Genomic DNA, 25,408 nt, shown 5'->3' on the forward strand with positions numbered 1-25,408 from the left:
CCTCTTTCGGATCGACTTACTCTTCTGAGGAAATTCTTTGACGGCCCGGCCGCGACGGCTCTTCTAAATCGTGAATGCCACACTGGAAACCACTGATCTCCGAGTTCCCTATGGAATTTGGGCCCTGTGAAATGATGTAGACAAACCCAGTGAATCTTTCGTGTCCACCTCCACACTCATATCCGTATCGTCAAGGGTGGGGGAAACAAGAGCCTTGTTTGCGGATTGGTCTGCCCGAAAAAGAAGATGAATGCCATTGATTATACAGAGGAAAGGGGAACAAAAATCATATCCAGTTGGGATCCAAGTACTAACAGGTCTCAAACTCCTGCTCTACAACGGCAACTGGACACCCATTTAGTTACCTACTTCTCGGGGATTCCGCATTACGATTCTCCTCAACGGCGCTTTCCTTCGGATCAACCGCCGAGTCCTTGTTCATGGCTTCCTGAGCTAGCCTCTCGATGAACTCCCATTCCTTTGGAGATACCGCTGAGACACTGAGACGGGTTTGCTTCAACATCTGTAGGTTCTCGAGGGGCGCTTTGGCGTTGGCGTGGGACTTGAGCTCATGGAGTGTGATCAACTTGTCAAATTTGCGCCGGAACTCGACGTGAACAACGACCCATTTTGGATCGTCGCGCTTGGACTTCTCGTCGTAATATGGATGGGAAGGATCAAACGCACTCTCTAAATGAAATAGATCAGTCAGCTACTACGTGCTCCCCTTTGAAGAGAAGTCATACCATCCGGTGAGTGCTCCTGAACGATCTCCATGATTCCTGCAATCCCCGGAACCTTGCAGTTAGAATGGTAAAAGAAAGCAAGGTCTCCTTTTTTCATGGATTGCATGTGTTTCCTGGCTGTTCATGTGTGAGAAGAATCCTCAAGAAGTCGGTTTGCCTGACGATCTTACCGACAGAGTTGCGGACACCTACGAAAGAATCAGCATCAGCTAGGTTATACAAATCAGCTGGAAAATGGTCAAAGCGCACCGTCCCATGGCTCCGGCTCCTTCGCATCTCGCAGGTCGTCGATTGAGAACTTCACGTCGACACCTTTCTCCAACCGAGAATCGGGTTCCGCCTTCATCAACCAGTAAGAACGCCCATCTGCATCCGGTTGTCTTTCTGCCTTTGCCGCTAAAGCTCTCGACTTGGGAGTGGAATCACTAGTATCGTTCTGGTCGGGATATTTCCTTGGTCTTCCACGACCTCGTGTGCTGCTCGGCGTCTTTGGCTTTGGCGAGGCTAATACGAGTTAGAGACGAAGGAACAAAGAAATTCAGAATATGGAGGATTCAGAAGTAGGAAAAGATGATAGACGCAATAGGTTCAGCAAGCGGAAGGCGAAATAAGCAATACCTTTCGTTGATGGATCCTTGGGTGGCCGACCGCGACCTCTCTTAGGCCCTTCGGGACGTACTGGAGTTGAACCCTCAGGATATTTGCGAGGGCGACCTCTTCCTCTCTTCTCCCCCGTAGCGGGGGTTTCTGGGGCGTGGGTAGTATCGATGGCAGCCTGTTCGGTGGGGGGTCAGCTTTCAATGGATCCAAAATGCGCTGAACGGCGGGCACGTCTAGGCTCCTTGTCTTGTAGTGGAGATGATAGTAAGATATTTAGGCACCCAACTCTCAAAGAGTAGCAGCTCAGTTGGAAGCGAGAGAGAGTCCTAGGCAGGACCTTGAATCCGTCCCACGCGAAGCTTTACTCGCAATGGAGTGGCGCGCCAATTGAGCAAAAATAGACCAGATTCAGATTGGATCGACGCACTCTCTTGGTGGGTATAGCAGCCTCATCAGCAAGTGACACGCTCTCGGACTTGCGCTTCCTGCCGAGCGCCATGATTGAAGAAAATAATGGAATTGTGAGACGCTCGTTGAGACCGATGTCGACGAGGATAGATGAGGATCGGGGCCAGTACGGTGTGTTCAGAAAAGCGGAGGGAATTATACGGTCTGAAGAAAGGTAAACTGGGTGCTAGAAAAGACCAGATAATCAGACGGAAAATGTCTTGGACATGAAGCTCTTGCTCGACGCGTCTAGGAAAATGACCGACGTTAGTGAGAGCATCCTGAACCTATCCGAGCATAAACACCACTCAATAGGGCTCTCCTGGGGAAAAGCAACCGGCAAAAGATATGAAGAGAGAGCTCAACAATCAAATCACTCACCACCGCATGGTCTTGTCGGCCCCAGACGAAGAAATCGAAGCTCTGTCGTTCGAGGTCAAGGCTGAGGAGCTGGCAAGGAGCTTTCGGGCGGAAGCGAGGTCCCGCGGTGGACCTCGCGGGCGATCATATCACGTGATATGAACCGCGTTGAGGTCGTGCAGGTTTTCGAGTGTCTGGGCTGTTTTCCACTGTGTCTGTTTCTGCCGGGAAATAAAGGTCAGTGTTACTCTATCTGGGAAGTATAAACCTCAGTTGGCAGGGGAAACGATAGACCTGTGGTGCAGGATTCGTTCGTGTGTTCGGGGAAGTGATCGCCGAACGGCCTCGATCTTATCGTGGAGTGCTTCTTTCCTGCATCAACCGATGGATGGACAACTTTCCTCGGCTCCTGGTCCGCTCTAGCCTCCACTCCTCTGATTCTGTGCTTATCAGAGGCCTAGCGGAGGCGCCTCATTGGTTTCTCTCTGGCTTAAAGCGGAATTCCCGTCAATTTCCTCCCCACATGGCAAAGGCAAAAGAGGTTGGGGATGCAGTCTGCGCGGAATCGCGTTACCTTTCGAGGTATGTTCCTTGCCGGACGCTAAGAGGCTGAATAAGTCGTCCTGTTTCTCCTCCTTCCTCCCCGAGGGAAAGTTCCCTTCAGTTTCCTACTCCCCTCCGCCATTACTCCATGGAAAGGGCCGCATATCGTCGCGATGGTTTCGGTGCGAGAAGGTCCCGGGCAACCACAACCAGCGTTCGGACGGAAACCTGGAAATAGCAACTCAGACTCAACGACGGTGAGGAATCATTCAGCTCAGAATATCAAACGCTCGCTCGGCGACGATAACTCGCAGCACCCGATTGAGTACCTATATCTCACCTGCGAAACTCCATTGCCACGGCCTGTCAGCCTTGGGTCCCTGCTGCCTGACCAGCCAGCTCCGCCGTCATGTCCAGATCTTTCCTAGTATGCTTCGCCATTCCTCTGGTCAGAACCGCGAAAGACGGCGATCACAATGATCTCCTGTGGCGTGACCGCAATGTCGGCCTATGCAGCCGGAGAATATACTCCTCCAGGTGATGAGGCTTACTGCAAAGTGGGGCGTGAGCAGAGCGGTGTACAACCTAGGAATTACTCTGTTCTGTCTTGGATTTGGCATTGCGCCAATGGTACTGGCTCCTTTCTCGGAGATAAATGGCAGGAGGCCGATTTTCGTGCCTTGCGGCCTTGTATTCACTGGTGAGCCGCAGTCCTAGAGGAAAATTCCGGATTCACTGGAGGACGAGGCTTAACAAAATACAGTCTGCCTGATTGGTTGTGGGGCCACTGACTCTTTTACTGGTTTGCTCGTAGCCAGGTTCTTCCTAGGAATAGGTGGATGTATGTATGGAACGCTGATTTTGGAGGCTTTGCTGACGTGGGCAACTCTACAGCTACCTTTTCCACCATGGTTGGCGGAGTCATCAGCGATATCTACCATGCAGAGGATCGCAATATCCCAATGTCATACTTTGCAGGCGCCGTCCTCTTCGGGACTGGTTTGGGACCACTGATAACTGGATTCATTCAGCAGAGGGCAAGCTGGCGGTGGATTTACTATTCCCAAGCCATTGCTGCTGCAGGATTCTTGATCATTCTCTGGTTTTTCTTGAAAGAAACCCGTGGAAGTGTCCTTCTGAGCCGAAAGGCGAAAACCTTGAATAAGTATTATGAAACGCTGGAGAACACTGGGTACTACGGGGTGGTCTTCGAATCGGATGACTTCCCTGAAAAGCAGCAGGTTCAACGGGTCAGATGGAAAGTCAAAAGCGACGAGGAGCGCGAGACTCTTGCAAAAATGATATCGATCTCATGTTATCGGCCATTTCGTGAGTGCTCTCTCAGACTAAAGTCCAAGGAGTGATCCTGGCTGACATGCACAACGCAAGACCTTCTCTTGACTGAGCCAGTGGTGTTCTTCTTCTCACTCTGGGTTGCTTTCAGCTGGGCTATCCTATACTTGAAGTTTAGCGCTATACCTCTGGTTTTTTCGAGTAATCATAATTTCAACATTGAGCAAAATGGGGCGGTCTTCTCAGGTTTGGTCCCAAGCAACAACAAGACTGCTACTGCGGATCGGGTTTGCTAACAATCCATAGCGGTTTCTGTCGCTTCGATTATAGCAACGGTGATAAGTGTCAACCAAGAAAAGATTGCTGCTCGAGCTGGCAAAATGTCAAGTACCCCCGAAGGAAGATTATACTTCGCGTGTATCGAGTCGATTTTGATGCCAGCGGGGTTGTTCTGGTTTGGGTGGACATCGTACCCTTCGATCCCTTGGGTTGTTCCAACTCTCGCCATTGGCTGTTCAACAATTGGCATTCTGTCGATATATCTGGCCACATTCAACTATCTTGCGGACACGTACCACCGATATGCCAGCTCCGCGATCGCGGCTCAGTCTTTCTGTGTGTTTATTCTTTGGACGTGGGCTCGTATGAGGCGTGCTGCAGTTGGCAATGCTGATGGATATTAGGCCGCAACGTTCTCGGAGGGATCTTTCCATTGGTAACGAATGCCATGTTCACCAATTTGGGATATCCGGCCGCGTGCAGTCTTCTCGGAGGGATCGTGAGTGAGAATTCTCAGAAATGCCTAATCCCAGCTAATGATCGACAAGGGTATTCTACTGACTGTTGTGCCGTGGGTTTTGGTCTTCTTCGGCCCTCAGATTCGCGCGCGAAGCAAATTTGCTAGGGTAGGACGCCCTGAAACCTGTTTCCTGAAGTCATACTTATTGGTTTTAGGACATCGTGCACCGCGACTAGATGCCCACTCAAACCAATGTGTTTAACGACTACCGTGGTCACGAATCGTTGATCTCCTACTTGGATCAGCAACTACGAGAGCGCTTGGGAGAGCATGCTTTCCAGGGAAGCTGCGTGTCGGTGATGTTGGAGGGCTTCATGGAGATCGAAGCTGCCTTGGAGGCAAGGAAACTCTTCCCCTTCCGCAGAGTCTCGGCCGGCGGCGCCAGCCACCCACCGACAGTGCTCCTGGAAACACTCAGAATTGAGGAGCTCCATAAACCCTGGCAAGTGTTGCCATCTCCAGCCCTTGTTCTCCGCATTGCATTGACGAGTCAAGTGAAGAATTTACCCTGGTGATGATGTGAGCAAATTGCGCCATCGGCGGTGATCTCCATTGGTCGCCCGGTTCACGCTGTCGGCCGAGCGATGCATTTCTTGAATGGAATCGGCCGACAAGCCCGGCTGGGATGAGGGTTGGCTGAAGCAAAGAGGAAAGTGCACAGCAAACGAGGGGAAGGGTTTGGGAATAGCGACAGGAGAGGAAATCAGGGTGAAGTTATCCAAAGAGTGCTTCAAATTATGGGGAAACGATGGGGAAAGAACGCTGGGAACGACCCAATAATGGAGCGAGCCGGGCGATGTGTAGGTCCCGAGGTCCCGGAAATTCGCAACCGCGAACGGTTGCAGGTTTAAGGTTGGAAACGGCCAGTTGGTGGAAAACCTTGGAAGCGGAAGAGTGACGGATCGGGCAGGCGGTGGATAAATTGCGTGATCGAGTGGACTCGAGGAGATGGAGGGGTAACTTGGAAAGCCATCGAGGGGCATTGAAGCTTCTCAGGGTCCTCTTTGGTATTTATTACTGGGAGCTGCCTGCTTCTCTCCTTTCCTCCTTCCTTTTGCTTCAATTCTAACCCAAGTTCTTGTCTGCTCATCCTCGAATCCTTTCCCCTCCATCTATACTCCTCTTGGATATACTATCAGAATGGCTGAAGAACGCGCTCCTCCGTGAGTAGTTTTGTCTCTGCTTCTTCCTACGTCTTGAAACTGACGACGTTTCTTGGTCCAGCCTCCGTCTCGGCTCGGTTGCCCCCAACTTCGAGACTGACACCTCCAATGGTCCCATCACGTTCCACGACTACATTGGTGACAGCTGGGCTGTTTTCTTCTCCCACCCTGTAAGTAGTAGTCCCCATCCCACCGATTGGCGTTAGGAAACTCCGTCGACAAATATCAAACGGGCCTGCGCTGACACTATCGCTTCAACCAGGATGACTTTACGCCCATTTGCACCACCGAGCTCGGCGCTTTCGCCAAACTCGAGCCCGAGTTCGCCGCTCGTGGCGTGAAGCTGATCGGTCTCGTAAGTGGGCGTCCTCCTCGAGAGATGGTTGTTGTGTTTTCCTGACTCGATCTAGAGCGCCAACGGCACTGAGTCCCACAAGGCTTGGATCAAGGACATTGATGAGGTCACGGGCTCCAAACTCACCTTCCCCATCATCTCCGACCCCGAGCGCAAGATTGCCTACCAGTTCGACATGGTTGACTACCAGGATACCACAAACGTCGACTCCAAAGGTAAGCTAGGTCCCAGACCGTCCTTATACTCGTTTCTAATGATGATTGCACAGGCATGGCTCTGACCATCCGATCCGTCTTCATCATTGATCCTTCCAAGAAGATCCGCCTTATCATGACCTACCCTGCTTCCACTGGCCGTAATACCGCTGAGGTGCTGCGTGTCGTTGACGCGCTCCAGACCACCGACAAGCACGGCGTTACGACACCCATTAACTGGCTCCCTGGCGACGATGTAGTCATTCCTCCTCCCGTCTCCACCGAGGATGCTCAGAAGAAATTCGGCGACGTCCGTATTGTCAAGCCGTAGGTTCCGCGTCATACTAATTCACTTGGAATAATTGCTGATCTTTCATACAGTTACCTGCGCTTTACTACCCTGAAGAAGGAGTAAATGGCTACCACTTGTGATCAGAACGACTGGGCATGTGAACTGCGGCCTCGGAATGTCACTGGATGGCTTCTCCGGGGAGCGGCAAAAGGAAAGGAGTCTCATTTCAGGATTTCGTTAATATTCGATACCTCATGATACAATGATATCACTTGAAATATCCCGCAGTACCCTTTCCCACATCATCCATTCCTCCCGCTAAGGAAAGTTTGTAGAAACGCACCGCAGGATGTAATCCATGTCAGAAACCTCAGCCGGCAGGGATTGCTGTGGCGTGGCAGGATGAACCAAGGCAAGGAAATGAACCTGGGACGGACTCGTCACCGTGCATGAAGCCGTCGAGGCTGCTGCAGAAACCTTGCAACCTCAAAAATTCTGGATAATTTCGGCAGGGACTGGCCTTTGATTGATCGAGAATAAAAACCCCGCTTAGGAATTGCACATTAATGGCCCTATTATTATCGTCAATTCCACCGTTGTTTGTCGGTGACTGTTCAACGTCAATGGTTCCTGGCAGGCGAACCCGTGGATTCATGCCCTTCTTTTCCCGACTTCTTCCCTCGTTCTCTTCTATGGATAGTACCCCTGTGGTCTCGGTATTTATCTCGTCCACTGGAGATGTCCGTTCTCTTTTTGAGTCTTGCGGTGCCCTCCACCCATTGACGGAGCGTCGACGGGCTGGTCGAAAATCTCCAAATTTTGCGGAAGAAAGGGCCGCTGGGGTCCGTTGACCTTCCAAATATTTTTTTTTATTGGCGTTCTAATTCTTGCTTATTTCCATTATTTTCTCTGACAGTTCTCTCCGCCTCAACTGGAAGAGGGAAATTGACTTCAACATTTGAGAGCATCGTCTAACGGTTAACCGTCAGCCTTCTCCACAGCTGCCAAAATAGCCTCTGAGCGAGCCAGACTGCCAGAACATCCACCGGGGCACTGTGAGAGTCCAGACGGGCGAACCACGACGGCTCCCGCCTTGAAGAAGGATCCGCACGCCGTCTCCTCCAAAGTCTGGTACGGGACATCGCTTCCACAATTCCTTTTCTCCTCTCACTGTGGTTTTCCTTCTGCTGATCCATTACGCTCCTGTTACAGGCGGTTGGAGAACAACCGTCTCTCTCCCTTTGCGACTGCGAGCCATTTCGCGGGGAGCGAATCACGAAACTCACGAACTTTTCGTCACGAGTCGCGACCCAGCCATCTCACGAACCTCCCGCTTGCGTTCCTCGGAAACGAAACGTTCGGATCAAGTAGCGGCGGGGAAACCACCAAAGGCGCCCTGGCGTCCACCCCTGACCTGGCCAAACCGATTGCCGCGATCTGAACGTGGATGATTGGGAAGAAGTCATTTCGTATTGATTTTGGCCTTTTCAGATTCTTTCTCGCTTGCGTTCGTCCTCCAGCTGCGGCCTTGTTCCTGCTTACGACGCTCATGCTACCCTCTCACTTCGAGATCTTCCTAGCGCCGCGCACGGAGACAAGCCGTTGAGAGCGAGTTCGCGGGACACGATTCTGGCTACATTTGGAAATCAGCACACACCTTCGCCCTCCGATCTAACCCCGTCCTACCTTCCCCTTTACCTAGAATACATATCTGGAAGAAGGATACCAGCGAAATTACGGCCTTGGGGGTTGTCTCCAATCCAGGATGATGTCAAGAAGCCAGTCGAGTCTGGGTCACCAGGAGTCTTCCAGAGATGAACAACCTAACTCCGGGGTGTCTCCAGGAGCCCACGCCCTGAATTCGTCGTCAAATCCAGTCAATCTCTCCGGCCTTGTGTGCAATGTCCGGCGCACATCCGGACGCGAGCCCCCGCCTCTTGTGGGAGCAACCACGACTATCCTGGGCGACAAACTCTATGTTTTTGGAGGCCGTATCTTATCGAAAACCCGTCCGCATTTGACGTCGGACATATTCGAGCTGGACTTGATCCGGCGACACTGGTCGAGGGTCGAAGCTACCGGCGATATCCCCCGTCCACGATATTTCCATAGTGTCTGTGCTCTTGGTGATAACAAGCTGGTGTGTTATGGTGGCATGTCACCTATCCCAAACCCTCCGCAGGACTCTGCAAACAGTGGCTCAGCCGGACATGAGGCTCAACCAGAAGTTGTTGTTATGTCTGATATTCACATTTTTGATGTCCCAACTCGCACCTGGACCCGCGTCAATACCCACGACTCTCCCCAGGGGCGATATGCCCACTGTGCGACAATAATACCATCCAGCGCATATTTCACATCTGCCACCGCTCCTCTCTCCGCGATTCACCATAACCCGGCATCCGCCAATCCTCACCAAGGCTCGATTGGTGTGGACATTGATGGCTTTGGCGGGGCGGAAATGGTAGTGGTGGGTGGCCAGGACAGCACCAACCACTATATTGAGCAGATCAGCGTATTTAACCTTCGGAGTTTGAAATGGACGAACACCAGTCCGCTCGGAAGGAGCTGTGGTGCGTATCGGAGCGTAGCTGCCCCCTTAACCGGCATGACCATCTCGGATATTGGATCTGCATCGACGGAGGCTGAAGCCCAAGAGCCCACAGAGGAATCGGGAAGCACTGGATGCCCGATGTTGATATACTCCAACTATAATTTCCTGGACGTCAAACTCGAACTCCAGTTACGCCTCCCTGATGGTCGCTTGATTGAGAAGCCTATGCCGAGCCAAGCATCGCCCCCGGGCCTGCGGTTCCCAAACGGAGGCGTTATCAACGGGCATTTTGTGGTGAGCGGCACCTACCTTACTTCGTCCAAGCAAGAATACGCACTCTGGGCGCTGGATTTGAAAACTCTCAGCTGGGGCCGGATTGATGCTGGTGGGTCTGTGTTCGGACAGGGTAGTTGGAATCGTGGTGTACTATGGTCAAGAAGGAATACGTTTGTCATACTTGGGCACCGGAAGCGCAATCTTGTGGATGATTACAACCACCGTCGCATCAATTTCACCCACCTATGTATGGTCGAACTCGAAGCATTCGGGCTCTACAACAACCCGTGCAGAACCTCCCCAACATCAGGATACAGCTCCCACAGTGCTCCTTCAGTTCCTGCCTCTTTCCAGCATAAACTAGCTCAACTCACGTCCGGCGGACGGCCATTCTCTGCTGCTGCCAGTGAACTGGGCCGGCTTGCCCAGGCAATTCCTGAAATGGCTGATATGGAACTTCAAGCCGTTGGGGGAGAGCGTATTCCTGTTAGTTCACGAATCCTAAGCCGCAGATGGGGCCCATTTTTCATTCACCTCCTTCGCGAATCCTCTGATACAACATCCGATTCAGCGACTTTGCGTCCCGCAATGGCGCCGTATCCGAGTCGCAACTCAAGCATCACGATAACGCCCTCGTTGGACCATGGTAGCAACTACTCTAACGCCACGACTCTCGCCAGCAATGGTCATAACCCTTCCAAATCCCTGCTAGCGAACCTCGAATTACCCTCTGCTCACAGCTTACCCCCAACCTCTCGACCTCGCGTACTTTACCTCCCACATACCGTCCTTACCCTTCAAGTTCTCGTCTTCTATTTCTATGCCTCTTCCCTCCCACCAGTCGGATCCCCGCTTTGCACCCCTCAAATCCTCTGCTCCCTACTCCAACTCGCACGGCCGTACCAAATAGATGGCCTCCTAGAAGCTGTGGTGGAACGACTCCACCAAGTACTCGACGGCCGAAACGCTGCGGCCGTCTTCAACGCCGCGGCGATGGCTGCTGGAGGTGGTCGAGGTACTGGGTTCATCAGTGGGCCCGGCGGCACCCTTGAGGCTTTGAATGGCGCACACGCCGCCAACGAACTTGCAAACGCTACCGCATCTCTCGCGCTCAACGAGAGTCGCATCAACTCCGACTCCTCTGACACCGAACACGGGACGTCAGCCGTCTCCGTCGCAAGCAGCAGCGCCGGTGGTGGCCGTGGCGTCCCGCTCCGCATTAACACCAACGTCTCCGCCCGCCGCCAAAGAAGCGACCGCGACGACTCCATCAGCAACGCAAGCACTTCCTCCGCCTCTGCGACAAGCCACGACCACTCCGACTCAGAGGGTGTCTCGGGAGACCCAGCCCAGGCGACTCGTCGTCGACGCGGAACCCATGGTGATCGCGAGGTGTGGACAGGCGACCTAAGCAGTGTGATCGGCCTTCAGAAACGGGGGCTCCGCGGCCTCATGGAGGGCCGTCGGTTGCGCGAACGGAGTGCCAAACCCCCGAGTTCTGGCCAGGTCTCTGCTGCGGCAATCCCCATCGATCAAAATGCGCTATAACATCACTTCACCTATCAATCTATTCAGCTCCCCCCCCCTCCCAACCAATATCATACATACACTGAGAGTAGAGGCATATTCTCCTCCTCTTCAAAGCCCCGCTTTTATATATCTTATTTGATCTGTTGTCTTCTGGTTTAACATCATTGAATCTTGCTTGGAATTTTGGACTTCTTACGTAAGGTTAGCGGAAAGAACAGGTTTTTGTTGGATATCTGGGTTATTTCCATCATTATATAGAATTTATCCTCGGTCCCACCTCATTGCGTACATTTCTTTTCAATATCTTTCTACCCTCTTTTCTTATTGATGGCTATTGGGCAGCAGAGAGACCCGATCAATCTATTGTAGGTGTCTAGGCGCCGGAAGACGATAGCAGTCTTCAAAGTTGGATCTGGTGAGGGCCCGCAACAGACTTTCCGGGTGATACACACATCTCAAATCGTTCATTCATCAATCATCCAATTCCCCTCTAGCCACGTCGCATAGGGATGCTTCATTAAGATACAGGGCAAAATCAGCACGCTATTTACCTCCCTCTTTTTACTAAGAAAAAGTTCCTTCGACTAGCTCCACCTCGGGGAAATCTTGCGTGGACTGGACAAAACCCATGCCTCCCAGAATTGTCTTTGTTCTTGGCTGACGCTTATGCCATCGTCGCCAAGGCCATCTGCACTCAGTGTTCTGAGAGCGTCTAGCGTCGAGGGGGAGAATGAGCCGCGCGTGTATCCGCGTGAGGCGAATGTGAGGAGGTCGGTGTTGAGAACTGCTTGATGGAAAGACGGAGGTGGAGAGGGCGGGGACGGGGAATTAGACGAGTTATTGTGGTTGACGATGATGGAGAGCGGGAGGTGATGGAATCCCGCGGATCCGCTACCGTGACCGTTACCATGGCCATTGCCAATACCATGGCCGTGGGCGTGGGCATTACTGCCATTCGGCGTAGAAGGGGTATCGATATGGCGCGCATAATTGATTTCACGCAAGTCAATGCGTTCTACCTCGTCCATTTCGTCGTGCAGGACAGAGAGGACATCTCGCCAGCGACTACCGTCGCGGAGGAAGATGCTGACCAGTCGAATATCGCGGAGCTGGCGACGGTGACGGCGGAGGAGAGCTACGATCTCCTCAGAGGTTAGACGCCAACCCTGGATACTCAAGGTGCGGAGTCTTTTCCACTGGATGAGGTGGAATATTTGTTCCAACGGCAAATCTAAAGGAATGGTTGTTGCGAACCCAAGATGGATAGTAGTCAGGTTCTTGGCGGCATGGAAGAAGTCACGAAAAACGCCGGAAAGGACTTCCATATGGCCTGTCAGATCTGCCGGGGAGTGAAAGGTGACATCGAGGCAGGTCAATCGCGCTCCGAGCGCGGAGAGTGTGGCAGATGGAGTCTGTAGGAGTCTTACAGTGGCTTCGGGACTTATCTGAGGCCCAACGAAACGTACAGATGTACAATTTGAGGCGAGAAGGGATATCCCCAGATTCGCGACTGCTCGAGCACAAGCAGGTTCCCAGTCTAGTGACAGCTTTCGTTCCAATGGGCGTTCATGTATTTGATCCAACAATCTTTCGTCTGCTTCGTCCTGCAGACGAAGGAGCTTGACCTGCTGGAGTGACGAGAATGCTAATATCGCCTTTTGTAACAGCTCCCGATCATGGTTGTTATCAAGGATACATGTCTGATCTTGCAGTCGTGCTCGATGGACTTGGACAGTTGGGAGAATGTTTGGATCTGCTTCGTCGAGGAATTGCGACCAGCCTAGAGTCGAGCGTTAGTTGTTTTCAGGTCCTTGAGTCCAATCGCAGCAGGGACTGCTTATTTGAGAGACGGTTACCGCTTCCTTGGTAGAAGGGCCGCACCATGTACGTAAAAAACTTGACATGACAGGCCAGCTGCATGTGCAAGAGGTCTTCCAGCCTTTGGAAACCCCTTTGCGAGAACCGGAGAACGAAGCGGGGGAATTTCCTTGGTGTGCTAATACGAAGGAAGCGCTTGCAGACGAGTCGAAATCGGTCTATCTCAGAGCCTTCACCATATACGTGGGCAGGGCGCCCATTTAGTCCGGACGGGAGCTCGTGCGGATTGATCGGCGATGAGGTGTTCGACAGATGCTCCGCGCCGAGAAGGAAAGATAGGATGTCACTGATCAATTCGTCTGCTAAGTCTTCGATGCGTCGCGGGTTTTGCGTCATGGTTCTCGCACAGCGTTGCAGCCGCGTGTCCGGCCACTTGCGCGCCTTGCAACCACATGGAAACCGAGGCGACGGGAAGGGGAGCTGAAGGTGAAGGGTCCGCCCTACTCTCGAGAGACTCAGAATTGAGAGGGCAGGAGGAGGGGGCAGGCTGGGACAGAAATAAGAGGAACCTGAGGGTGGAATAAGCAAAGAGGCGACGAAAGATTGCAGAGCATTAGTCGCAGGAAGAGCAGCGAGAGTTGCAAAGGCACGAAGAGAAGGAGAGGGTGAAAAAGCAAACAAGATAGAGTGGGTGAGGAAAAAGAAACAAGGAAAGGACTGGTTAGCCTTCGTGAGTTATATATTGAAGGAATGATGCATCTCGTCTGGCTCTGCTTCTCGATCTGCCTCCTGTCTCTTTCCTTATTCTCACCTGAACGGCCACAGCTGGTTGCTGTATCAAGTGCAGGAGGGCCGAATAATAGGCGGCGGGCCACAGACACAGCGCTTGCAGCACATCGACATGTCTGACGAAATCTCGCGAGTCCCACATGGCCAGTCCCGTCGACTAGGTTGACGAGGGTCACCGGCACTGTCTAAAATCTAGTGACCCCCGACAGCGACTCGTCTGGGCCAACCGAAGGACGAACATTGGATGAACACTGGCACACGCAAGTCACATGATCGAAATGGCATGCGGATATCCAGCGCGAACCTGCAGGAGAAGACGGAAAGGAAGCAGAAGGATTGGAAGAGAGGACGAGGGAGATGTTTTGGTGTGGTGGTGGAGGATGAGGAGGCGACGACTGACGAGCGACAGGGCGGGGAAGGACAAGAGCGAGTCGAGTCGACAGGAGGAAAAGGATTCGAAGAGGACGATACGACTTGACGGTGAGATACCTGCAGGTGCAGGAACCCCGCCGAGGGGAGGCGAATCACCACCTCCTGAAGCTGGCAGCCCTTGTTCAGTTCTGCAACTGCGCTGGCGAGAAGAGACCCAGGACCAACTCTCGCCTCCGTGCTGCCATCCAACCCCTGGTCTGGTATTATTGAGGGGCCTGCTGTGGAACAACACGGGAATGGCCACTCCTGCAGCATGCAGAATCGGATCGAATCGTCCTCGCAGACAATCTGATTGAACTTGGTGAGAGTCGAGACACTTTGGAGAGGAGCGTCGCGTGGTTTGGAGAAGGGGAGGAAGTGACAGGCTGAAGGCGCCTCGCCAAACGCCGGACGAGATAAGATGGACGAGGCCAACGACAGCCTGCCTTCCAATGGTTCTCCCCCGCCGCACGGGACTTGAGATCGTCCTCCTGCTTTTTAATTTCGTCCGCAGGGTCAAAGTGCGAGATTTATCTATCGATTTTCCAAGCCCCAGTGGTTAAACGACACATACCTTGGCCAGGCAAATGAAACAAGGCGTACGTATACGCTCTGATTGACACGTCTATCATCTTCACCACTCCTGTTTCAGAAGAAGAAAACCACCCAGTTCTGGGAGCCTGAGGTGCTTGCGAATTTGACATCACTACATACATCATACATCACCATTCGTACACTGTTGTGGCATTGCCTATCCATGATAGCCTCTTCCCTGGCCTAGATCATCGCTAGCTCCATTCGTCGTCGTCTGATATCGGTGCTGCTGATCTTGGATGCAAAATCCTCAACATCCTCTGCGGACACATCGGCCGAATGGATAACATCGACTTCGAAAACATCCAGCTGCTTCCACCCCCGTTTGGCTCGCTCCTGGTTGACTGCAGCTCCACCCGAACGGGTCTCTCTGGAGACCACTAGGGCCGTTAGGTCCTCCTCGGTGATGGTCGGGCCGTATGGGTCAAGTATTTGCACCAGTTTTAGGGTTATCTCGGGTCGGATCTTCATCACCATGGCTCTTCCGTTCGGCCCAGGCTTATAGATCTGTTCAATGCGTGATGCTCCCCTTTCGGGGGGCCCAAAGTCCATGATTGAAGTCAGGAAATTCCCTGTGCTCCGACACCGTTCTTCCCAACTCTCCAAGAACTGCGCGTACTTTTTGTTTTTCAACATCTCATCTCCTGTCACACCGACGGTGATGGACCTCTCCTGGCCTGCGTGACCGGTTCCTGCCGGCTGCAAGACCAGTGCCGTCGCCGTGAGTAAAAGCTTGTGTCCGATGTGAAAATGGTCAAAGGTGCCCCCTAGTATAACCGAGTGATGCAACCCGGAGCCAGCTGCCTCTCCGGGGACGACCAAGGAATCTCCCGGATTCCACTGGGGAGAGCCCGCGACTGGCTGAGGACCTCCACCACCCGGGGCTTCCTTTGAGGGATAACAACTCCTGAATGCTGTGGCAAGGTCCTGACCGACTGGATTGTCGGGATAGAAGATATCGTCCCACAGGCGCCCGGAGCTCGCCAGCGTTTTGAGGTCGACGATAGGACCGTTACATTCCGCAGTGGCAGGTTCATGAGACGAAGCCTTCAACCTTCGAACAGAGTCGAAGTCAAGCAAGACTACGCGCGCGTCGATGCCTCCGGGGGCTTCCATTTCGATATTCCGTTCAGTGCAAACCACTCCAATAAGCCTGTAGATATGCTCCACAATGCGCTGAAGGCTTCCGAAGGCCCTTGTTGGCGGCTGGCATGGTGCAGATTGCAGACCGGGCAGTGAAAGGGCAATGTCTAGAGAGGCAATGCGATTGGAGCCATTGAGGCTTTTTAAGAGAGCGGCGAACACCCTTGACAGTATTCGCTCGTAGACTGTTTTGAATTGATCAAAAGAGATGGACGGGGGAGGTGGCAGCAAGAGTAAGGCTGACGGCGGGGATATACGATCCGAAGCCATAGCGGGGGACATGGAGGAGGGGAAGCTCACCACGGACACGGTATGAGCGTATTAAGGGATGAGAACCATGGATCGAACGTGGTAACAAAAGTAAATCTCAGGCCATTAATCGGATAGAATCTCAGATGAAACGGAGAGAAAGTAGACGCAAGAATGAGCCGGGGACATGACGAAGCCGCTGAGGAGCATCACGGCCAAAAGCAGCCGAGGAAAGGCCGCGGTGGTTCATGCAACTGTAAGGCTGTAACGTTACCGTAAATTATGACGACGCGGACGGTTGAGTCAGCATCACGGGACTCCCGCTCTCAGCCCAGGGCGGAGGGCGGCCAACCGAACTGCCCAAAGGCTGGGAGAGCGTCCAAGGGTGATGCTTCCTGTTCCTCGCATGGGAGCTGCTCCGCTCTCTCTTCTGGTTCTCCTTCACATCCTCCTTTGCTATAACCAGCCCTGTTTGATTCTTTCTGGGCTGCAAGATGTGTTGAGCTGCCCTCACTTCCTCTTCTAGCATGAACCTGACCCCCGCATTCTCTTGTCGCTGGAGCTTCTGCCACACTCCCGCTTAAGCTACTTGTACCAGAGCAAAGAAATTTCCCAATTGACCTAGCTCTGATTTGAACAATTATTCATGATAACGGGACAACCGGGATAAGACTACGCCGCCGAGTTCCCGCTGCCGTGCAGTGGACCAGCGTTTTCCGCATCACCCCCTTCCTACCATCCCCGGCCCCGCCATGTCGAATCCAGCGCAGACCTTTGACTCTCGACGGACGACAGTCTATGCCCGTCAGCCAGAAGAGCTTCATATTCCATCGGGAAATCCGACATCCGGTGCTCTTCCGCGAGCTTCGATGCCCCATGAGTACCCCACGAGTCCCGATACTCACCTTCCATCCATCAATATTCATCACCCGAGCTCTCAGTCAAACCAGTATGGAGGTGGCAGCAGTGGCGTTGCTGGTGGGACCCTGCCGGGCGCGCTCCAGCCCGGAAATGCTGCGAACCGACCACCAGCAGCCCAGGTGAATACCGCTCCGTCTATCATTCCCCCGCTGCCGCAGTTGTCCACGCAACTGCAACACCAACCCCAACCCCAGCCTCCATCAACGACACCACGGTCCGGTATGGTGAACTCCCACGGGCACTCCAGATCAAGCCCGGCGGGATTTGAGCAGCGAGGATACAGACCGCCTGGATCGTCACCGGGTACTGGCTATCCTCCATCAACCCCCCAAGGCGCGAAGTATTCGCCTCTAGGGTTGGCGGACATTCGTCCTCCAGGGGACCTTCTAAGCGATCCTATTGCCAATACGGGCGCATCATCTAATAGCAGCGCCGAAAATCAAGTCCCCACCAACAGCAACTACATTACTCCTTGGCCTATTTATGCTGTTGACTGGTGTAAGTGGCCGGTCCCCGGGAATGCGGGCTCCTTCGGCGGGAAAATAGCTCTGGGAAGCTATCTAGAAGACCACCATAACTATGTAAGTTTTCTGTGGTCATTATTCGCCAGATTATCGCTTTCTGACACTCGAAAATCAGATACAAATCCTTGACACCCATCTTACGCATCCCGACCCTGATACGCCCGATGCCGTCGCCGGGGACCTTAAGCTGGAATATGTAAAGACTGCCGAGGCCACTCATTCCTATCCGGTCACCCGCATTCTCTGGGAACCCCCATCATCTCAGAAGCAATCCACCGACCTCTTAGCCACGTCCGGAGACCATCTCCGATTATGGTCATTACCAAACGCCCAGCCCGTACACAGCACCAATTCCATCACGCGACCGACAAACCAACGAGACGTGCCCACTGCGAAACTCTCACCTCTAGCCTTGCTTTCTAATTCCAAGTCGCCCGAGCATACCGCTCCTATTACTTCGTTGGACTGGAACACGATCTCTCCAAGTTTGATAATCACTTCCAGTATCGACACCACTTGTACGATCTGGGACATTCCTACTCTGACGGCGAAAACGCAGCTCATTGCTCACGACAAGGAAGTATATGACGTACGCTTCTGTGCCCAGAGTGTCGATGTGTTCGTGAGCTGCGGTGCCGACGGTAGTGTCCGGATGTTTGACCTTCGCAGCCTTGAACATAGCACGATTATATATGAGCCTACAGAAAAGAACGAGAAATGTAAGTATCTAGTTACGTCCTCCCCGCTGCAACACTGCAACGCTGACATTGCTGGTGGTTAGTGATGAGCCCAACGGGTAATGGCAGCCCATCTACCCCAGCCTCTGCCTGGCCTCCGCCGTTGTTACGCATTTCTGGTAAGCCCCTCCGATGGCTCCGTCAGCGCATGAAGATATCGAGCTCACAGCTATAGCATCGCCTCACGATGCTCACCTTCTTGCAACCTTCTCGCAAGATTCAAGCATAGTCCGCGTCTTGGATGTTCGCCAGCCCGGCCAAGCACTCCTGGAGCTCAAGGGCCACTCCGCGCCTCTCAATTCGGTAGAATGGTCCCCTAATCGACGCGGAGTCCTTGCCTCTGGTGCAGACGATTGCCTAGTCCTTCTCTGGGACCTCATCAACCAGCACAATTCCACTCCCGTCACCCCACTTGTACATACCCCCGGTGCACCCTCAACCACTACCGAACGCGGCCCCGCAGCCGCATGGCAATGCGACTACGAAATCTCAAACATCAGCTGGTCCCCACATGGAGGGCCTCCAAGCGGCGGCCATCCCCGCGACTGGCTAGGCGTCTGTGGTGGGCGGGGGGTTTGGGGTGTCGCCCTATGAAGTCGGGGAAGAAAAGCTCTTGATATCCACTAGACACATTTATTATTCTCTTTCCTTTGCCTTTGATTTCTCTTCTTCTTTTTCTTCATTGATCTATCTTGCATTCTGATTTACCCCCATTTGCATACCATGTTTTACTTCAGTTCTCTCATTGTGCATTTCATCTTGATTTTTCCTTTCATTACGAGATGACGCATGGAAGACCTGGTTTTGCCAACTCTGAGTCATATATTCCTTTAGAGAGCGTCTTGCGTTGTCGCCTGGTATGGATATCGTCCGATACGAGTATACGAATGAATGATTGCATCAGGAAGGCTACTTAGCAGCGCAGAGCAGATGCTCCGGCCATAGAGTTCCGAAACCTGGAAATCTTTTCAACTCCAGTGGTAAAGACGTCCGTCCGGGCCGCTCAGGTTTTGATGGAACGAACATGAGTATACAAAGCAACGAAAGGCTGAGCCACAACTGTTGCGAGAGCGGGAAGATACAATGCACCCCCTAATTCTTTTACAAATTGGCCACCCCTCTGAGGGTGTTATATCAGGGAATAAAACCAAATGCGATGCCTGTGTATAGTAAGATCACATAATAAACCAAGGTTAAAGTCCAAGGGAGCCAACTTTCTGAGACCCGCCTCTTCCGGTCGTTTTGGTGAGCACCTTACTCTCAACCCACCTGGCGAAACTAACGCTCGGAATATCAACTAGCCGCCAGAAGAGGTCACCCGCCCAGAGAGATATAGGAAGGCAGATTGCCCAACCGATGAAGAAGCCCAGACAATACCCGAAATTTGTTTCTTTGCCTGTGATGCTCCAGATGTTGGGCATGAGCGAGTAGCCTAGAGAATGGAGTATAGGTCCGTGGACAATGTAGAAGGCAAAGGAGATCTTGCCTAGATACTGCGACACGGGGTTGACGAAGAGCTTCTGAATGTCCTTTGAATGGTTTATGCTGTAGACGATCATGAGTGCGCCTATGGTTTGCGGGAAACGATGTGGCTCTGGGTACGTTTTGGGGGTGATGTGCCAGGTCCACATGAAAAAAGGGGTGAATTTGTAGCCGGTGTTCGGGGTTGAGCCGAGATACAACCCTACCAGGAAGAGGACGATCCAGCGTTTGGGGCTAGATATGCGGAAGGAACGTTGGCTTGTATGCAGCGAAGAACTGTTGTGCGAGTTCCAGTTCTGTTTCTCTTTCCCCTCTTCTTCGGGAGATGTGTGCTTCTCCCAGGTTCCCTGAATAAGATCGGCCTCCGCCATGAGCATGCCAGACAGGAAGAGGACAACGTCCCATCGGCCATAGCGCATACAGAACCATACCAAAGTACTGACTAGGCAGATGCGCACAGCCATCTTCACGCGTGAGGTAGCGAGAATGGTGAGGAAGAGGACAATAGAGCTGCGAAATTCGACCGGGATGGTCCACAGGTGAGGATTATAGTTGTTATAGTAGAGGGCCCAATCAAAGGGATCCATTAGGCGCGCAATCGTGGCGTACCAATCCCACCACTGCTTGAGGAAGGACTTGACAATAATGGGGGGATGCTGCTCATTGGTGCCCACGATGGTGTGGCCTTCAAAGAGAACTTTCTGCGAGTAGTTGTACGCGCCTAACCGCACAGCAATGAGAACCAGTAGAATCCCAATGAAGGAGGGGACATATAAGCGAAGACCTCGTCGAAATGTCGAAGACGTCAGTGTCACAAAAGTTTCTTCCCAGGACCGACTGCGGATCAGCTTAAGAGGTTTGTAGGAAAGAACATAACCAGATATCACAAAGAAGATGGCCACCATGATATGACCCGAGACAAGGACGTGGATAATCGGGAGTTGGTAGAAGTGAAAATTATCATTGTTGAAACCCCACCCAACCGCAACCTTCCAGGTATAGGTGAAAAGGAAATGGAAGTTGAAGACCAGTAAGCATGCCCATCCTCGCAGACCATCTAACGCGGCGATTGCATGGAGTTTCGTCTGCGGAGGCGGCTGACCACCAACCAAATGTTGCAGGTAGCTAGGAGTGATGACTATTCCCAATTTCGTGAACCAATCTTCTAGATAATCCTGCCAGTGGTCGGAGAAGTGCTCAAGTAAGGGTGAAAGCTTCGAAGGATCGGATAAGATATCCGAAGCGGATAGACTTCTCAGGCTAGACCAAGGCAGGGCTCGAGTTTGAAAGTCGCGGTCGACGCCAGATTCGACGTCATTAAGCTGAACATCGTGGATCGCAGGTGCCGACTGAGTCTCGTTCGAGGGACTCATTTCGGAGATAATGAGAGAATCGAGGCAGATTAAGAGCCTCTTTTCCGCACGACAGTAAAGGGTTGCGTGGCCTTATATGTACGTGCTGCGCACAGTGAAGTTGGTATGCGCAACGAGGGACGGTGAGATGGGTCCGGGATTCGTCATCGGCGAGGGCTTATCGCAGCGGCGGAACCGAGCAGGGTATGCTTTTTATCCTCTCATCAAGACGAATCAAGACAGTGTTGACAGATATCTGCGACTGGGAACGTGGGAAAAGATGCAGAGGCTTGGATGTGAGGCACGGAGGTCGAAAAGGTAAAGGCCAAATGGCGACTGTCGATCCGGAGGTTTTTTGGCAGGGTGACGTTTCACCATTGGGACGATCTTCTCGAAGTGAGTTTGGGGACTCGTTGGGTTCCTCCCGACGATAACCTCCTTCCTGAGAAAAAAAGAGCGTTCTTCCCTCTTTATTCTCCTTGCCTTTTCCCCTTTTACGCACACTGGGGATGGAGGAGACCAACCTAGAAGTCACAAGGCCTCCGAGTCATGTGACAGAGCTTAAGCAGTCCTTTCTTAATTAGGAAGGCACTAAGAATGAGGCGGTGAAAAGGGCGGTTGGTTGAAAGCGGCAGAACGACACGGCTGATATCACTTGACCTGGAACCCCACCGCCCGGCAGAAAAGATCCAAGTCCCAAAACGGAAGCAGCTTCAGGAAGACGAAGAGAAAAAGACCAAAGGCACAGCTTTCACTGCCTCAGAAGCTGTCGTTTCTTTGTAGGATCATTCCTGGGAGAAGACTCTGGTTAATCGGGTCTGATCAGAAATTTGTTTAGCTTGAGTGCATTGCACCTCTATAGTCCATTGGCCGCAGCATAAAACCCTGTATACTAGCCGGGACACAACCAGCAAGAAGAGATCTCACGGAGAGCTTCTGAATGCATCACCCTTATCTTTATCTTGAAGGTCGATAAACTCCTTGTCAATCATCCTTGCTGGTTCTTTCCTTCTGCTCGCTCCGTGCCCCCTCTCAGTTCCGAGCGACTTGATCATTGATCTTCCCCTTCTTTTCCCTCTTCGCATCTGCTGCCCTCCAGCTTCATCTCCTCTCAGGTACCCCCTTTCATCCCCTAAATGTCTTTTTCTCCATCCACTTCCTCCGCCCTTCCTCGTCTCCGACCTTGATAGGCACCAACTCTCCCATCATCCGCCCCAGGGCGTTGTGGAAGGGGGTGCGTCGTTTCTCTTGCAGTCTCGTGCCAGCTTGGACTTTTTTTTCCCACACCGTGCTCGACTTGATCGCATCCCGAAACCGGTCGGAGGGAAACGATTCATCTCCGTTTCGTCATGGATTTGCGCACGATTATGAACAATGATGCCACGGGCAGCTCGCGCCCTCCTCCATCGCCCCCATTTCGTCGCTCCCCGGCACAACTGATTCGCAAGCCGTCCGAGCCCATCTACCCTTCTCACGACTCGTCCACTTATCCGTCTGGCTATCCCAACGGCCCACCGCATCAACCTCCGCAACTCCAGCGCGCCCAAACCTCTCCAGACCAGAGCTCCCCTTACAGATCGTTGCAGTCGCCGCACCAGTATCATCCTACATCCTCTCTGAACATAGGCGCACAACCTCAGCGTGGCCCCAGCCCGCCTCCCGCGCCTTATGGGCCCTCTACAAGGCGCGACTCTTTCGCCGCCCCTGTCCCCTACAGTCTTCCGCAGCATCATCCTCAGCACCAGTCGCCTATCGCTCCGCAGCGCACTCAGTCTATCCAGTCTGTCCTGACTCCCTATTCCCCTGCCTCCCACGCATTCCCCCCTCGAGAGAGTCCTCCCGCCTCCACCTCACAACCTTATCCACCACAACAGTTTTCTCCCCCGACACAAGGATCGCTTCCTGGTACACCACGTGGGTCTGCCGCCGGTCCTTATCGTCACTCAACGCCATCATCCGCGCGGCCCCAGTCCTCGGGCCACGATTCCCTTTCGAACCGCGCGTCTAGCCCATGGGTCGGACAGGATGCTCAGATGCACGTGTCACCGACTGCGGTTCCCCGCCCTCTGCGTCATGATTCGAGACCATTTGAGCAGACTCCGCAGCGTGCATCGGTTGTAATTGAAAGGAGGGAGTCGGATGAGAGTGTCAGCCCGAAGACCGCCTTCTCTCCGGGGGTCCGACGAGGTAGCGCGGTAGGGCATGACGAGCACGCCGTCTTAGCGCAGCTGAATGACAGGGCAAACGGCGTAGCTGCGCAGAGTAATCGGCCTTTCACTCAAAATTCTCATGCCCATCCCTCATCATTCGCGTCGCAAATCAATAGCGCTTCGCCGTCCGTCGGATTCGTCACGAACAAGTCACCCACGGGAAGACAAGCGCAGCCCTTTCCGCCAAAAGCAGCATTCGCAGTTGAACCTTCAGCTCCCAATTCAAGCCCTCAACCCCCCAAAGCGAAGCGAAGAAGGTACAATGAGCCTCCAATCTACGCTCAAAGATCAAACCGCACAAAGGGAAGGTGTCCGATGATTCCGAATCAGATACCTCCCGTTCCCAAGCATCTCCGAAACACGCCTCAGAACCCATGGCTAGTGCGTCAGCAGGGTGTGTCACAAGCTGCTCCCCCGACAAAGATTAAAAGAGAGAATTCGATTGTGAACGGACCCCCTGCCCCCACCGCAACACCTTCGCATTCGGCGGAGCTACCACAGTTGAAGAGTCTAGGGCCCTGGGAACCATCCATCACTGGATTTATACCACACGAAGAAGTTACCAAAATAGTTTGCGACTTTCTATTTCAACACGTGGTTCTCCGAAACGATGCGATGGCGGGTCCCGCTGGCTCATCTGCTGTAGGTCAAGGTGCTATCATCGAGGTCGAAGCGAAACTAGGTCAATTGATAGATCTAGATCGCGGTGAAAGGCTTCACCTGCCAATATTGAGTGAAAGTGTCATTAGTCGGGATAACCCTCGCATTCGAACGAGCTTTGAGAGCAATATGACACAAGTACGTAGCAAATCCCCAAGTTCACTCCGTCAAACAGGAATGCCAATAACCATCGTTACTGTGACTAATGACCAACCTCATACAGGCGCAACATCGCGCAATGAACAATTTCCTTAACGAAGCCGTCAAAGTATCTATGCCACAAGCCAGCCCAGGCCGCATCCCCCTTTCATACGCACACAAAAAGGAACGCGATACCTTCTACGAAGTCTCTCCCTCTGATCTCCCTCCAGTAATCCGCCAAAATCTCAACCCCCGCCACAAGCCCCGAGTTCGAGTCACCATCGACCAACGCACAGGTGAAGTCCTCGCCAAGATCGTCAAATGCCGCGTCGCCGATTTGGACGTCCACAGTCCCCGCACCTGCGTCGACTGGCGCGTCAGCGTCAACCTCGAAATGAACTACGACGGCGACATCTCCCATCTCCCACCCGCCGATACAGGCCGAGGCGCCAGTGACCGGAATAAAGACCGCATGAGCTACAGGCACTTAGCGTACCAGATCGACCTGACGCAAGTCGCTAAGTCGGAGGTACGGTTCCATCTTTCATTCATCCTCCCTTCTATACCTATCTATCCATTTCTCTGACCCGAACATTTTCTCGCACAGCCATCCGCAAAAGGCGACTTCGACCACGAGCTCGAAATCGAAGTCTCGGCTGCTGAAATCCGCCGACAGGGCCAGCTCGCCATGTCCGGAGACCCAAATAATCAATACGAAGACCTCGTCAAAGGCCTTTTAGACAATATTCGCGTGCTGGCACGGGCGGTGCCTGCATAACCGTACCCTCCCCGCCCACCCAACCAACACGCAATATCTTTCAGGTTACGTTGTGGCTAGCCGTCTTTTTTCTTCATCTTTGCACCCTTCTCCGTTTCTGAGACGCTGCCATGACCTCACCTCCAGTTGCTCTTGTTGAGCAGGCTTTCCGCCCTTCCTTTTACGACACCAATAGAGATATATCCCGGGGGAAATAAGGAGAGAAGGAGAAGGCGGAGATAATGGGGAAACGGAAAAATGAGACGTACAGCTTCAGATTTTCGAGGCAAATGACTGAACATCTGGTCGGTTCTTTCAGACATGTTTTACTATCACTATACATATTTATTGAGATAAAATGGAAATGAAGAAAGGAAGGGAAGGGAAGGAAAATGATTACCAAGTGCTTTCTTTCGTCAGGTTTATTATTTGGGACATGCCAGGTGTCCACGGGTACGAAGGGTTGTG

The 25,408-nt window shown here is 52.8% G+C and overlaps 9 protein-coding genes across 9 annotated transcripts; 4 read left to right on the top strand and 5 right to left on the bottom strand.

The window, feature by feature from the left end:
* Positions 1-361: 361 nt before the first annotated feature.
* BJX67DRAFT_378226 (PUA-like domain-containing protein) lies at positions 362-1,845 on the bottom strand (the record flags this gene model as incomplete). Its single annotated transcript, XM_071032306.1, has 6 exons — positions 362-690; positions 747-863; positions 917-934; positions 996-1,250; positions 1,365-1,521; positions 1,774-1,845. 6 exons carry the CDS (start codon positions 1,843-1,845, stop codon positions 362-364), a joined length of 948 nt encoding a protein of 315 aa, XP_070889216.1.
* Positions 1,846-2,869: 1,024 nt separating this feature from the next.
* On the top strand, positions 2,870-5,303 carry BJX67DRAFT_370237 (major facilitator superfamily domain-containing protein; the record flags this gene model as incomplete). The annotated part of the gene is made up of 9 exons (XM_071030890.1): positions 2,870-3,061; positions 3,125-3,233; positions 3,271-3,396; positions 3,460-3,537; positions 3,591-4,025; positions 4,086-4,235; positions 4,296-4,604; positions 4,673-4,767; positions 4,965-5,303. The coding sequence occupies 9 exons, from the start codon at positions 2,870-2,872 to the stop codon at positions 5,301-5,303; spliced, it is 1,833 nt and encodes a 610-aa protein (XP_070889217.1).
* Positions 5,304-5,928: 625 nt separating this feature from the next.
* BJX67DRAFT_370238 (putative regulatory protein Ral2) lies at positions 5,929-11,170 on the top strand (the record flags this gene model as incomplete). The annotated part of the gene is made up of 6 exons (XM_071030891.1): positions 5,929-5,951; positions 6,013-6,121; positions 6,214-6,306; positions 6,362-6,521; positions 6,575-6,827; positions 8,605-11,170. 6 exons carry the CDS (start codon positions 5,929-5,931, stop codon positions 11,168-11,170), a joined length of 3,204 nt encoding a protein of 1,067 aa, XP_070889218.1.
* A 283-nt stretch (positions 11,171-11,453) lies between these two features.
* Positions 11,454-13,543, bottom strand: BJX67DRAFT_278301 (F-box domain protein). The gene is made up of 2 exons (XM_071026595.1): positions 13,009-13,543; positions 11,454-12,932 (listed from the first exon to the last, which is right to left on the bottom strand). Exons 1-2 carry the CDS (start codon positions 13,364-13,366, stop codon positions 11,737-11,739), a joined length of 1,554 nt encoding a protein of 517 aa, XP_070889219.1. The 5' UTR covers positions 13,367-13,543; the 3' UTR covers positions 11,454-11,736.
* A 115-nt stretch (positions 13,544-13,658) lies between these two features.
* Positions 13,659-14,585, bottom strand: BJX67DRAFT_278515 (uncharacterized protein). The gene has a single exon (XM_071026599.1). The coding sequence runs from the start codon at positions 14,444-14,446 to the stop codon at positions 13,952-13,954; it is 495 nt and encodes a 164-aa protein (XP_070889220.1). The 5' UTR covers positions 14,447-14,585; the 3' UTR covers positions 13,659-13,951.
* Positions 14,586-14,947: 362 nt separating this feature from the next.
* On the bottom strand, positions 14,948-16,177 carry BJX67DRAFT_378231 (putative pantetheine-phosphate adenylyltransferase; the record flags this gene model as incomplete). Its single annotated transcript, XM_071032307.1, has 1 exon — positions 14,948-16,177. One exon carries the CDS (start codon positions 16,175-16,177, stop codon positions 14,948-14,950), a length of 1,230 nt encoding a protein of 409 aa, XP_070889221.1.
* Positions 16,178-16,797: 620 nt separating this feature from the next.
* Positions 16,798-19,232, top strand: BJX67DRAFT_278787 (WD repeat protein). Its single transcript, XM_071026601.1, has 4 exons — positions 16,798-17,658; positions 17,717-18,320; positions 18,383-18,457; positions 18,514-19,232. The coding sequence occupies exons 1-4, from the start codon at positions 16,909-16,911 to the stop codon at positions 18,930-18,932; spliced, it is 1,848 nt and encodes a 615-aa protein (XP_070889222.1). The 5' UTR covers positions 16,798-16,908; the 3' UTR covers positions 18,933-19,232.
* Positions 19,126-21,286, bottom strand: BJX67DRAFT_278794 (acyltransferase family protein). The gene has a single exon (XM_071026602.1). It carries the CDS (start codon positions 21,191-21,193, stop codon positions 19,532-19,534), a length of 1,662 nt encoding a protein of 553 aa, XP_070889223.1. The 5' UTR covers positions 21,194-21,286; the 3' UTR covers positions 19,126-19,531.
* A 1,103-nt stretch (positions 21,287-22,389) lies between these two features.
* Positions 22,390-25,019, top strand: triA (putative mRNA capping nucleoside-triphosphatase). The gene is made up of 3 exons (XM_071026603.1): positions 22,390-24,180; positions 24,266-24,712; positions 24,791-25,019. The coding sequence occupies exons 1-3, from the start codon at positions 22,522-22,524 to the stop codon at positions 24,959-24,961; spliced, it is 2,277 nt and encodes a 758-aa protein (XP_070889224.1). The 5' UTR covers positions 22,390-22,521; the 3' UTR covers positions 24,962-25,019.
* The last annotated feature ends 389 nt before the right edge of the window (positions 25,020-25,408 follow it).

Source organism: Aspergillus lucknowensis, assembly GCF_044049455.1.
Source record: "Aspergillus lucknowensis strain CBS 449.75 chromosome Unknown BJX67scaffold_6, whole genome shotgun sequence".
Classification (NCBI taxonomy): Eukaryota; Fungi; Ascomycota; class Eurotiomycetes; order Eurotiales; family Aspergillaceae; genus Aspergillus; species Aspergillus lucknowensis.